The 13660-nt window shown below is 39.3% G+C and overlaps 2 protein-coding genes across 5 annotated transcripts; one reads left to right on the top strand and one right to left on the bottom strand.

Annotated features, from left to right (window-relative positions):
- Nucleotides 1-1155: 1155 nt before the first annotated feature.
- On the top strand, nt 1156-3425 carry LOC116198708 (60S ribosomal protein L7-2-like). The gene is made up of 7 exons (XM_031528931.1): nt 1156-1290; nt 1802-1986; nt 2138-2235; nt 2315-2372; nt 2625-2704; nt 2791-2893; nt 2986-3425. Exons 2-7 carry the CDS (start codon nt 1807-1809, stop codon nt 3199-3201), a joined length of 735 nt encoding a protein of 244 aa, XP_031384791.1. The 5' UTR covers nt 1156-1290; nt 1802-1806; the 3' UTR covers nt 3202-3425.
- A 2377-nt stretch (nt 3426-5802) lies between these two features.
- Nucleotides 5803-12819, bottom strand: LOC116201928 (disease resistance protein RPS2-like). 4 transcript variants are annotated; one of them, XM_031533390.1, is made up of 6 exons: nt 12609-12819; nt 12019-12288; nt 11506-11680; nt 11250-11320; nt 7060-11077; nt 5803-6309 (listed from the first exon to the last, which is right to left on the bottom strand). In XM_031533390.1, the coding sequence occupies exon 5, from the start codon at nt 11052-11054 to the stop codon at nt 7074-7076; it is 3981 nt and encodes a 1326-aa protein (XP_031389250.1). In that variant the 5' UTR covers nt 11055-11077; nt 11250-11320; nt 11506-11680; nt 12019-12288; nt 12609-12819; the 3' UTR covers nt 5803-6309; nt 7060-7073. The 4 variants fall into 4 exon arrangements, with proteins under 4 accessions (XP_031389250.1, XP_031389249.1, XP_031389251.1 ...); XM_031533389.1 differs by having other exon boundaries at nt 11250-11294; nt 12609-12818; XM_031533391.1 differs by lacking the exon at nt 11250-11320.
- Between the last annotated feature and the right edge of the window lie 841 nt (nt 12820-13660).

Here is a 13660-nt window from a genome sequence, read left to right as displayed (position 1 = left end):
ACACAATCAAGCTTGAATTCAAGGAGGAGGCCAGAGATAAATGATAGATTCCCACTCTTAAAATTGTTGGTACTGTTGAATGCCATATTTAGTATGGGTTGGTAATGTTATACAAAGATTAATAATCTTGCTGGTAATCTAGATATCAGCCCCGTCTAAAAAAAAAATGTACTTTACGAACTGAGTGGGAAAGTAAATTACGTTGAGCATCCAGATATATCATCAGTAATTTGCTTCAGCCAAAATATGGTAATCCACGGGACAATGAACGATGCTGGACGTGCCTGTTCGGAGCCGGACTCGCCAGGGACGGTGGATGGAAACTAGTGTTTTGGGGTCTGTGGATAGGGAGGACGATGAAGGACGCAAGAGAGAGACATTTTAAATGATAATATGGAATTACGTGATTTTAACTTCTAAAAATAAAAATAAAAATATATTTGGGAAGAAGATGGACATTGATGATTCTCATAAATTGACGATATTCATCCACGTGGAAACTTTTATAAAGTGAACAACACAATTCATCAATTTTAGTTAAAAAAATAACGAAAATATAATGATAATATATAAAAATATAAGAAGAAATGAGTCTTTCGAAAAAATGACATAAGACATTGACTCGGAATCAAGAGGTTTTGAGTTCGATTCTCATCTGTCGTATTTATGGGCCCATTTATTTCAATTTATTTCTATTATTGTGCCAAATCCATAAACTTCTTTATGGTCGAAAAAAGAGCATAAATAAAAATATAAAGCAAGCAAAAGTACGTAACTTAAATGAATAAAATTAAATAGATTAAACAAATCAACATGCAAAATTATAGGACGAAAGTTGAAGAAAGAAAAAGGACTAGTATTCAAAATTATACGACTTCCACATATCTGAAAAATAAAAGAATGTGCTGAAATTACAGCAATATAACAAAGATAAGAGTCCCCATTTTTTTCCTTATCGGCAATAAAAGGGAAAAAAAAAAGAATACCCATTTTTCAGCTGAATTTGTAACACCACTAACTAGTTACTAGCAAAAGGGCTGCGTTGTGCTCCGGCCGGAACTGGGCCTGTATTATTGGTTTTGGGCCCAAAATTCATCGCCGAAGCCCATGGGCCTACGCTGTCATCACGTTCTGTCCTTGAGCCGATGAAGAAATGAGGGCGGAGATGACCGTGGCCGAAACCTTATTAAATATGAGACCCTCGTTTGCCTTCCATCTTCACTCCCTCAGTGCCTTCAAGAACCCCGTCGGCCTCCGCCGTCGCCCGCTTGGAACTAGCAGACGTTCACGGTGAGTTACTGAACCCTCGCCGGACCTGTTTTCGTCAATCCCATGCCATTGTTTATCTTCTGTTCAGTTTACTATCTGTTCACTTAATCTGCGGCTGATCCGTGCCCAAAGTGTAATGGCTCGGAGTTTTTATTTATTGCTGATTCGTAATTGCACGGAGCCTATCTCTGCTTTGAGCTTCCAATTCGCCTATGCCGTTTCTTTGGTTCATTTGGTGTTTGATTGATCTACGTACTCTTTTCGCTTATTGTTATGGTTATGTCGTACAGAACAAGCGGCATTTGTTTGTTCTTGCTTGTATGCTTGTTAGTAAATCAGGAAGTCGGATATTAGATCTATATAGAATGATAAGTTTTATGGCCAGTTTGGATAAATTCAGCTTGAGGCTGGAAGACGTTGATTTATATATATATATATACATACACACACACATACATATATATATATATATATTTGTGGAAATAAATGTCAAATTCTGATAATCTGTGAAAATGGGGAATGTTGCTTACAGAAGAGATGGGTGGACAAGAGGTTAAGGCAATAGTTCCTGAGTCGGTGTTGAAGAAGAGGAAGAGGAACGAGGAATGGGCATTGGCCAAGAAACAGGAGATCGAGGTCGCCAAGAAACAGGCCAGAGAGAAGAGGAAGGTGATTTACAAGCAAGCTGAGAAATTCAGCGCAGAGTACGAGGAGCAGGTTTGTTTGTCTTTCGTTGCTCTTTGCTTTTGTTTTTCGGGTCAAATCTTTTCTCGTTTATTTATTTATTTATTTCTTTTTAAATGTGATTGGTATTTGATATGTTCATCCCTCTGCTTAAATTTTATCTGCATTTGACTATGGTCCTTAGGCTAAGGAGCTGGTTCGCCTGAAGCGCGAGGCAAAGTTGAAGGGTGGTTTCTATGTTGAACCCGAAGCTAAGCTTCTGTTTATCATTCGCATTCGAGGGTATGTTTTTGTGCTTGCTGCACTATTAAGTCGGAATTTAATTTTTTTTTTTAATAGCATTAATCCTTGGAAATGTCAGGATCAACGCGGTGGACCCAAAGACCAGAAAGATCCTGCAGCTCCTGCGTCTGAGACAGGTATAATTGGAGCATCCAATTTCTTTGCTCAAACACTAATAAGATAAAAAAGGGCCGAGTTACACTGCAGAATGAATTTTATGAAACTTCGTGATAGGGATTATAGTTTTTTTGCCCCCAAAAACTAGGTTTTTTATGGTTCAAGAAGCATGAATTGTTTCTTATAATGTTGATTGATATCAATCAGTAGTGACGAGCTGTCCCGAGGATGGTGTAAAATGGCGGATGATTGACTTATTCCCGTTTGAACAGATCTTTAATGGCGTCTTCCTCAAGGTGAACAAAGCTACAATGAACATGCTTCATAGGGTTGAACCCTACGTTACCTATGGGTAAGTGGCGCTTTTTTTTGGAACCCTGTAATGTCATGTCCTTCAGGACTCTGTTTAACAACGTGCATGTAATGCATGTCATTCAGCTATCCCAACTTGAAGAGTGTGAGGGAACTCATCTACAAGAGGGGATACGGGAAGCTTAATCACCAGAGAATTGCCCTCACTAATAACTCGATCATCGAGGAGGTATTTTACGCTTTTGTATTCTGTTTGCTAGATTTTAATGTGGTTTTGGGAGGATCTTGCCAACTAATTAACTGTGGAATGAGAATGTGCAGGCTTTGGGGAAGTGCGGGATATTTTCCATGGAAGGTCTCATCCATGAGATAATGACCGTCGGACCTCATTTCAAGGAGGCAAACAACTTCTTGTGGCCGTTTAAGCTCAAGGCTCCCCTTGGAGGCCTGAAGAAGAAGAGGAATCACTACGTTGAGGGTGGAGATGCCGGAAACCGTGAGAACTACATCAACGAGCTCATCCGTAGGATGAACTGATCATATCTTACTCTTTCATATTTCGAAAAAACCATGATGACGAAAAAAATGAGGAAGTTAAATAGTGTTTCATTTGCAATTCATAAACAACCAACAATTAGATTCCCACAATTAAGAAAAATCACGGTAAGTATTTGAGTGAATAATATCCTTAATTTTTTTATTTGTTGTAATTTGATTGGTGTTTTCCTATTTCACCTTGTGAGTTTTTTTTCTTTTCTCAATTCAAGTTCTTCTAGTGAGGAACTCGACTCACTTTCCTTTGATAAAGATCAGATGGTGCAAACCACACACGTTACAAACTTGTCTCTAACACGCTTGCACCAAGTGACCTTCGCAATATTTTATTTCATGCATTGTTATTATGGCATGTGGGACGCCATGGAAAATCTTGACAATACCACCAGAAGACTATTCTATTACAAATCCATCAATCGATCGAAAACCAATAGCATGATTCGGTTTTCTCACTCTCAGTCGATGGATGCTAATGCGGTGAATTTCGAACAGACGAAAACTTTTTTTTTTTTTTGGGGTAATATGAGGCCATAGCCCTAAGACAGGCAATACTCAGTGAACGGAAACTATGGTCGCCAAATTCAAGCATTGTCCGGCAGGTGACGGCACAACACCTATGGTAGATCTCCATACATTTCACTCGGACTCCTCAAGAGGCGGGGCATTTCTAACCAACGGCGCCAACGAGTACTTCAACGTCCAATAGTTCAAACAGCTCAAGTTTCACTTGCCCTAACTCAATTTGCCAAAAAGGATTTGAGAAATCCATCTCAATGGCAATATCGACTTTCATCATCTTTTCACTAAATTGATACAATGGTATTACGTGGCGTTTGGTTCATTGGAATGTAATTAAAGGGATTAGAATTGACAGAGAATGAAATTTAATGGGAATAGAACTGAAATTCCGATTCAAAACCTTTGTTTGGTTGAGTCTCAAGAATTATCATGAAATGAAAGCAGATAAATTATGAAAAGACTAAAATGTCCTCTATTTTTTGAAAGTAAAAAAATAAATAAATTAAAGATTAAATTAAAAAAATAATGACTGTTCATCTTCTTCGCAAGAAAGAGGATGAACATTGCTGGTCTCTGTAACTCTTGGAACCTCATGGCTTCGGGAGCCACGAGGCTCGGGTGGGTTCATCGAGCCCTCGTGAACCCGGACCAAGGGTCCAAGCCACGGGTGGAGGCTCAAGAGCCTCTCGAAGCAACAATAAATCGGTACCGTTCCCTTTTTCCATATATTATGGTTCGCGAAAAAGTGGATGATTATCTGACAGTAATGTTTGAAGAAGACGGTCAGGTCTGCCAATAGTATATTCGTTCACTTGGCAAGCAAAATGCAATGATTCAAAGATATATATATATATAGAAACTGGCGCCCACAGCTTCCACGAAACCCAACAATACTGAAGATCAGGTACAGAGATAATCCAACTCCCCTCCTCCCAAAATCGAAAGGTGCTATATATATATATATATATGTATATATGTATATATGTATATGAGTGTGTGTGTGTGTGTATATATATATATATTCTATCTAATTTCATACTCATATCCGTCCTTTTCATTGCTTAATTTATTTACGTTTCCCCTTAATTAATACTTCAGGGTTTGTAAGAATTTACTTGAAATTTCATGATTTTAAAGATATTTATGCCTCAAAATTAAATTAGTTTTCATCTTTCAATTAACGATCATCAATAATATCTCAAGTATATATTATTATATCTTCTGAATATCGGATAATTAACTATTGTTATACATTAGAAAAAAAAGTCTATACTCTCTTTTTTCTAAATATAGTCAAAAACGAAAATTGTTATAAACTAAAGCACTTACATTAAAAATTGTCTGGTTTGTAGCTACTTTTAATCTCCGTTAACTTTCCGTGATTTTTTTTTAATTTTAAAAAAATTATGGAAAGACAAAATTTAGAAAATTAAAAAGAAAAAATAAAAATACGAATAAAAATAAAAAAGAAGATGCTTGAAGTGGAGATAGGAGCAGATTTAAAAAAATACCGGGTCTTACAAACTCGACGTCATTGCCTGCCTTTCTATTGAAAAGCTAAAAAATAGTTCTAACATGAAGTTCGTGGAGATTAGAGAGAGAGGAAGAGCGTTAATTAAGCTGATATATTTAGATGAATACCGCACTAGAAAATTAGTTGAAGAAGAAACCAAAACAAGAAAGAATTATACACTATTACCAGAAGGGGTATGAGGTAAGGGTCGGTGGTCGAGCCAGTCATTGCAAGGACTTGTTCTCTAGAACTATACTAGAGCCTTCGAGTCGATCAGCTCTCGCTTGTGATGTAGCTGGAAAATTATCTGGAGGGGTTCTTCAACCTTGCTCATCGTTCTGAACCTGAATCTGTGGATTAGTCCAAGAAGAACTTCTTTGTCCACCATTCTAGAACTTGTCTACCAACACGTCATTATATGTATATAATTAGATATAAGTGTTCAAAAGAAAGTATAGGATACTTGTATGAAGATTAGTTAGAATGATTGAGTGAGCATTAGTTAAGTTTTACGAAAGAATGATCATTCTATCAAGTTAAAGAAAGAAGAGTATCAAAAGTGGAATGCTCTTATTGGACCATCCCATTCTCTTTCTTCTCGTTCAGGTGTACCAAACGTAACCACATATATGATAATCAATATAATTCTCTCGAAAAATAAAACCAGAACATGGACCACCACCTTGGAAGGCCAAGATTCCCTTGCCATGGGAGATTCTTCCATGCAAATCACAAACATATGGAACATCAGCTTTTTCAAGTTCTCGAGCCAAATGTTTATTTAATTATAAGAGAACATCTTTTACTACGTATCACGAGAAAAGGAATAGAACTAGAATTCAAAAGTAGTAGACTACCAACCATAGACATATCAAATACGTATCCGTTCTCGATTTGCCTGCGGAGCATTTTCGATAACCACTGTCGTCTTCATGCATGTCCTGCACAATCCTTTGCTTCCTCTTACACATGCGTAATCAGCGATTTATGCACAAAGGATAAGTGCAGGTATAGAACACATAAAGCTCCCCTTCCACAGATTCTGCACATATGCCAGCCTAATAATAAAGCGACAGAGAAATGAAGAGAAACTTTTGATTAGAATAACGAAGCTGAAGAGAGATTCTATATCATTGCTCGCAGGAGGATATATAACCAAAAATAAAAGAAAATAGGTGCAAGTTGGAGCCATAAAAGGTGGAAAATCACCATCTACTGAAAAAAAAGTGGAAAATCACCAAATAACTTATTATATATATATATATATGTATATATTTTAAAAAAAAGGAAGAGAGATTCCATATCACTGCTTGCAGGAGCTAAGAAAAAAGAAATATGATAAGAAAGATCTTAAGTGACAAACTATTGATCAATCGGTATCTGACTTTGGGTAGTTTTATTTCATTATGAATTAGCTGTGTCAAAAGAAATGGATATTAGGTTAAACGAATAATGTTACTGGGTCCATACTTCATAGATAGAGATAAAATTTATGAGGGAATATTTCTAAAATCCTTGAAAGAATTAGAATGACCTTCTTTTTCATTTTTCTTTCAGAGATTGGTTTCATTGCATCTTAAATATATTATGCGAACAAGTGTATATATTAAACGTGTATCAGCTTTTTGTTCAAGGGCATTTCGGGTTTTTTTTTCAACACATCTTTTGATTTTTGATTATCTGGGGAGTAACAATTCCGTTCACGTCTACTTGGAGAATGAGATTTTACTCTGGGTGGTAACTGAACAATTACTAAAACTAAGGAGAAAGAAGTGGAAAATTTTGATCAACATGTAAAAATTTAGTACCTTGACGGGCATCATTACTTCCTCCGCCACATTTTAGGTTTCCTCCCTAAGATTATGGCCGACCGCCATTCCTGTATAGGAATTTTGTGAGTCGGATATCTGGGGGTGATGAACACATAAGGTTCAAGGGCAGTCTTGGCCACGGGGTGGAACCACTCCAGAGAATCCCACCATTCTCCATCTCCGTCTATTGATAGTAATATCTCCTTTAGAGAAGGCGGAGGAGAAGCGACTATCATTCCATCATGAACATCAAGCATTTCAATCCTTTTCAGCTTCGGACAGTTCTTTATATCAATGACATGTATGAGATCCCGAAGTCCAGCCCAACTGCATATGCTCTCCAACTCCTCAAGGTGGTACAGTTTCAAGGTCAGCTTTCTTGCACTTAATTGATCAGGAGATGCTGCAATTGGGTGCGACAACAAGCTGCTCGTATTGTTGGTTCCGAACGTGGCTCCGTGGTCTAATAATAATTCTTGGCCTATCACCTCCTTCATCTGTCCACATCTCTGGACAGTGATTTCCTGGAGGTTGGGGAGGATCATGAATAATTCAACACTTAGCACCCGCTTCATCTTTTCACTTCCCGAGACATATATGCTTGTAAGGAGAGGAAGAAGGGGGGACATGGCTGGAGGACGACGTGGGGATGGCATTACTATTATCTCATCCATATTGATGGCGCCATCAATGGATATCCACTGGAGGAAATGGAGATGAGGAAGCAATTCAGGCCCTATCAAATTCTTCATCTTTGGACAGTCAATGATGCGAATTGATTGGACTTGGGAGAATGCACCTGGTGGCAGCAGTGGTGGTGGTGGTGGTGATGATGATGATGATGATGCTTCTTCTGCTGCTACTATGCTCTCCAGCTCCTTGCAACCATGTATCCTAAACCATTTTAGTTTCTTAAGGTAGAAAGTACTACTGCAGCTACGTCCAAGCACCAACATATGCTTTAGTTTTGGCCATTTACGGATGACCAGCACCTTGAGATTGGGGCAATGGTCTCCAGGCTGTCCTCGACTTGCACTCCCACTGCCACTCAATGCCGTTACCTCACCGCAGTTTTCTATGTGTAGCACCTCTAGTTCTTCAAGCTGTGAAAAGCTGGACGTATTCCAGCTCCCAGAGAAACCATCAATCCGCAATGCCTTCATGTCTCTTGGGAGATGACAGACTTCTCCTATGTTGTACTGCCCTTCACCCATAATTACGACTTTCTTATCCCAAAGATTGTCATCATCATTATTATGTACAAACTGGCGCATATTATGCCAATACTTATGATTTGCATGAGGTCCTATGAGGAGAATGTATGACTTTATAGTTGTTGCTTGCTGCGCCTGTGTGTACTTGTTCAACTCCTTTACATTTAGAAAACGACATTGGAGTAGCTCCAACTTCTTCAATTTTCCAACTTCTTCTCCCTTCACTTCTATATACTCCACTCTAAGATACTGTAGCTTCTTTAACTCACTGATTACTCCATTTGAAATCCTCTCAATTCTTGTTTCTGATAAGTCGAGATATGTTAGATTAACCAACATTCCCAAACCATCTGGTACTTCTTCAATACCTTTACACCCTCGGAGGTCCAACTTCTTTAGCAATGTCAACTTCACCAGGGACGGAATACGAGATAATTTAGAGCATTTTCTGAGTAATAGTGCGTTCAACTTGTCCAGGTTTATGACAGATCCAAGCACTCTTGTGATGTGAGTATGGCTCAAATCAATAACCTTCAACTCCCGTATACGCTCAAAAAAACATTGTGGGATATCACATAGTCCCGAGCATCCCCTTAGCGATAGAGTTGAGAGCTGGGGACAGTTTGGTGACATGGATGGAACTACTTCTATTTTATTGTACATCAAGGAGACCTTTTGAAGACTAGGGAACCATTCATCCTCATTCGGCACATCTTCCAAACCTAAGCCAGATTTTACCATGCATGGGCTGTTTCCATTCATAATGTACAATGCCATATGTCGAACCACATCATGCATCCTAACTCTTCTCCGACCTCCATAAATATCATAAAAATGATAATTATAAGAGTAATGAGCTACCTCTTCTAAGAGACATGCCTTTACTAGTTCATCTAATACTTGGTGGCCTTCGTTGTACATCTTCCACCTGCTATCCCCACGAATCAACCCCTCATCAATATAAGATTCTATCAATTCTCCTGTATAGATTTTCCAATCCTCAGGATACAGAGCGCATTGTAAGAAGCACTGTTGCTTCTTTACATTCAAGCGGCTGTAACTGTGTAGTAGAATTGGGAAAACACCTGTTCGCATGTCCTCTTGCAGAGCTTCTGGTTTTTTTAGTTTTTCCAGTGTGTCTTCCCATCCATGATCACTGTCCACTCCCCTCATGCTTCCCGCCAAAACATTAATAGCGAGTGGCAGCCCCTTGCACTCCTTTACGATACTCTCTGCAATAGCTATCCGACTAGGAGATAGATCAGAATGAAGTGTCTCTAAAAACAAGTTCCACGATTCTTCATCAGATAGGGGCTTGACCCTAATTACCTCTTGGCACAACATCCTCTGACAAATACCAACATCACGAGTGGTCAATACAAGCTGAATGCCATCTTTCATCACTGGAATTCCTACCTCTTTGAGCTCAAAATGCTGCCAGATATCGTCTAAAATAATTAAAGATTTCATTTTCTTTCTCAAATGGTTGAACAACAATGTTGACCTCATCGCCTCGTCAACGTCCTTGAAAAGGTCCGGCACATTGAGTGCTTTCGCAACCTTGTTTTGAAGGTCATGGATTCTGCAATCTTTAGACACAGTAATCCATAATACATTAGCAAAGGCAGTACTTGCACATAATTTATTATATAGGTGCTTCATGGTTGTGGTTTTCCCCACTCCCCCCATCCCATAGACGCCAATGCGTAAAATATTATCTTTCATTAAGAAGTCCCAGAGCTTATCCACGATGAAATCCCGACCCGTTAATTTGGGTGCTAACATCTCATCTTGTTTAAAATCCGTTGCAGCTGAGATTGACCCAGAAGAAAGCTGTGGGAGAAGTGAAGCAATGCCCCCATTGTTGGGATCTAGATCGATTTGCATTGGATCAAAACGATCGGGTTGCATGATCATAGTGTTATTAGCTTTACATGCTTCAACTAATGGATCATGCTCGCCTTGCACTGGGTTGTCTTCACAGATATTAACCTCTGATGTTCTCACCTTGAGGGTGCTTTCAGAAAGAGGTGGCCGAGCCTTCACAGGTAGCAGAATGGGAGCATCTGGTTGCAAGGATTGGATCTCAGGTGATGGTGAGTTTGCATTTTCACCTTGCAAGTCACGTGCCATCGAACGACAGTGATCATCTGACACAAGGTGCAGCACTTGTTCTGGGAGAGTGCCATATTGATGCCAATCCGATCTGTCAACTGCGGCAGCATCAAAGATTGACCATGGCATGTTACTTTGGTCATTGATTTGAGCATTTGATGGACCTTCTACCAGTATTTCATCCCTGAATTCTTGCATCCTGGCACACATAGTAGATTCCCCAAAACCGGAGCAAGTCGAGATGTCGTCCAGATCCATCAGCTCACACTGCCTTGGCAAGCCGGTTCCATGAATTGCATCAGGACTCCCCTGCAGTAGTGAATCGAGGTTGCTCTGGCCAAGAAATGGCAGAGTAGGTTGCAGATCCGCCACTTGTGGGTTCACTGACGGTGAACTCATACCAGTCTCCAGCCTTCTTCTCTTTGTATTCTTTTTATTCGACTCCAGTCCTTCAAGTGCCTCCTTAGCTGCTTCCATTGTAGCTTCATCAACTGCTTCGCAAACTTTAATTCCTCCACCTCCGGCCTTACTCAAATGTGCTTTTATCCTAGAAGCTCCCCCGGAAAATATTTTGTTGCAGAACTTACACTTCCAACGAGGCCCTTCACCTTCATTAGATATAGCTTCAGCGTGATCCCAGAACTTGTCCCTTGGCTTACCCATGCCAGCTACAGATCCTTAGGCAACTGTAATATCAAAAATCACAGATCTTGTATTTAGAGACACTATGTAATGTTCCATAAGTCATGGCAACTGAAACATATTCTATGAATCTGATCATTGCATCCATGTCAAAAACTACGGGGACCAAAATGGAAACTGAAAAGAAAAGATCATCGCAAGTCGAAGAACCTTTACCTTCAATGGTCTACCACTGATGAATGAAGACTGGCAATAGCAGAGCTGCAATGTAGGAAAAGCCTCGCTAACTTCTCTTATCCCAAATGGTTTGAAATATTTGCAGAGAACATAGACATATTACAGCTCTAAAAACATGGTCCATTGCAAGCAGAAACGCAGTCGGCTGTAATACACAGCTTTATGCATATTCACGAGCAACTTAACTACTATTCTGATAGTACAACAGGATCACCATTAAGTCCCTATTGCTTACCTTAAAAAAGGGTTGTCCCGATCTCCAGACTGTAGATAGTTCTGGGTTATTTTGGAGCGGCATTTTGCAGCGACATGGACAAAGCAAACAATGAACAGCGACTCCACTGCTACTTACTCCCCTTTCATCCTTGTTCCATCCCCATCTGTCAGTGACTTGGTAGACCTCCCCTCACCTGAAAAACCATTTAAACAGAGTCAGAGCATGCCCACAAGATTCACCTCGGATTCCATAACTATTTGTATAAAGGAGCATTTTAGAACATTCACTTTGTTTAGCTTGGTTCCCTCAAGAACAATCTGTCACACCATGTCGTTCTCTACCCAACAAAATGGAAGCACTATCTGAGTTAAAAAATGTACAAAGTAGCCGTCCCAGTGGCTTAACACTCAACTATATAGTTCAATTGAACTATGAATGACTTCCAGAATAGCACATCGGTTCTCTGCAAGTAGCAATATAGGGAACTAAACAAAAAAGTAGCATGAGACGAACAAACCCAGAGCACCTCACCTTCAGCATACACTCTTCGACTGATGATCCCCAGACGCACTACCTGAGCTAAAATGTCGAGAAGCCCTCCAACCTTCGAGGCTTATAGTTTCTATAAATAAACCTCGAGATGCCTGAATATGCAAGAATGTTGGACCCGGAAAAAAATTGGTCCTGGCACAAGCAGTTAGATGCGCAGTACCAAACTTGTCCTTTTCAACGGTCAGGGTAGGTTCAGTTCCGATATCTTAGAACTATCCACTTCTAGATAGATTCAGGTTCCATTTGGATCTGCATAGTGAGACAAAGAAGGAAAAAAAGAGGGGGGAGTGAAAGGACGGCTTCAGGCACAAAAAGCATCACGGGAAGGGCATTAAAACATTTTATTCCTCTTGTGCTGGTGGAATTGCAGTTCTGTCGAGCAAGAAAGATCTATCTAAATCCTGATTACTTGGAAACAACTAGATTGCTCTGCCCAAGTTTGGATGCGTAACAGCACCGAACTTCAAATATTTTAGCCCTACTCCTTGTTCCTTAACAGTACCTATGACTGACCCAAAGGAATGATAAAAAAAACCATACAATGGAACTGGTTTAAGAGATACACGTACCCACGGTTTCCGCAGAGACTGGGCAAGTCGACCTCCATGATCTCGCAGATATGGTATGATCACGAGCGGGAAGACAACAAGCTAGCAGATAGCGGAATTTGGCAAAAGGAAAAAGCTCCAAAGCAGACGAGAAAAAGGACTCAACAAACTTCTGGATCGTTTCTTCTGAAAAGAAGTGAAAGTCTTCTGAGTCCACCCCGCGGCCCTTATTGTCAATGCTTGCACGCTGTAAAGGCAACTTGTGGGAAATGACTTGAAAATTTCTCCTAGTTCACACGTATAATCATATCTGTAGAGTGGGATTTGGCTCCGCTGCAGTCTCTATCTCCTTCCCATTCACATCGTTGCAATTCTCCTCTAGGACTGGGCTGTGTTGTAAGGCAACTTTATGAACTGCACCGGGGCTGCAATTCTCCTCAATCCGGTGCAACCTTCTTTTTTCTGTCATGCATTAGAGCGTAAATGTAACATTTTGCCACCGGCAATTGTTTTAGCTTCACAGTGAACGGTCATAGTCGACCATGGCTAATTGTCGTTCACAATTATGGAGACCATAGTTTTCGAAACTGGATTGAAACCGACCAATTTAAATGATCTAAGCGGGGAGGATGGACCATAACTCGATGTTTTGATTCGAAGGGGACTATTGAGGTGAGTAATTTACATCTAAATTAGTTATGTTATATTGACTAGTGATTTCACGGGTGCATGAAATACTATTTGATCAACTTAAAATACATAATACTAGAACGACAAAATCTATAATATATAATACATAATGTAAAGAAGAATTTGTACATTTTTTGATAAGCAGGAGAATTTGTACATTAATTGTGCACTAAATGCATTAATATAAATAAGTAAATTTCCTTTTTGTTAAATAATTCAATTTCTACATGAATCATTTTCTAGATAATATATAATTAATTTACTTTAACTAACTAATTACGTGTATCGATATATATAAGTTATTCAATTGTGATTTTATTATTTAGAAAATGATTCATATTTAAAATTTTAAAATCTTTCTACACCAAATGAATATAAATTTT

Source organism: Punica granatum, chromosome 3 (genome assembly GCF_007655135.1).
Source record: "Punica granatum isolate Tunisia-2019 chromosome 3, ASM765513v2, whole genome shotgun sequence".
Taxonomy (NCBI): Eukaryota; Viridiplantae; Streptophyta; class Magnoliopsida; order Myrtales; family Lythraceae; genus Punica; species Punica granatum.
This window is presented reverse-complemented; position numbering and strand designations above follow the sequence as displayed.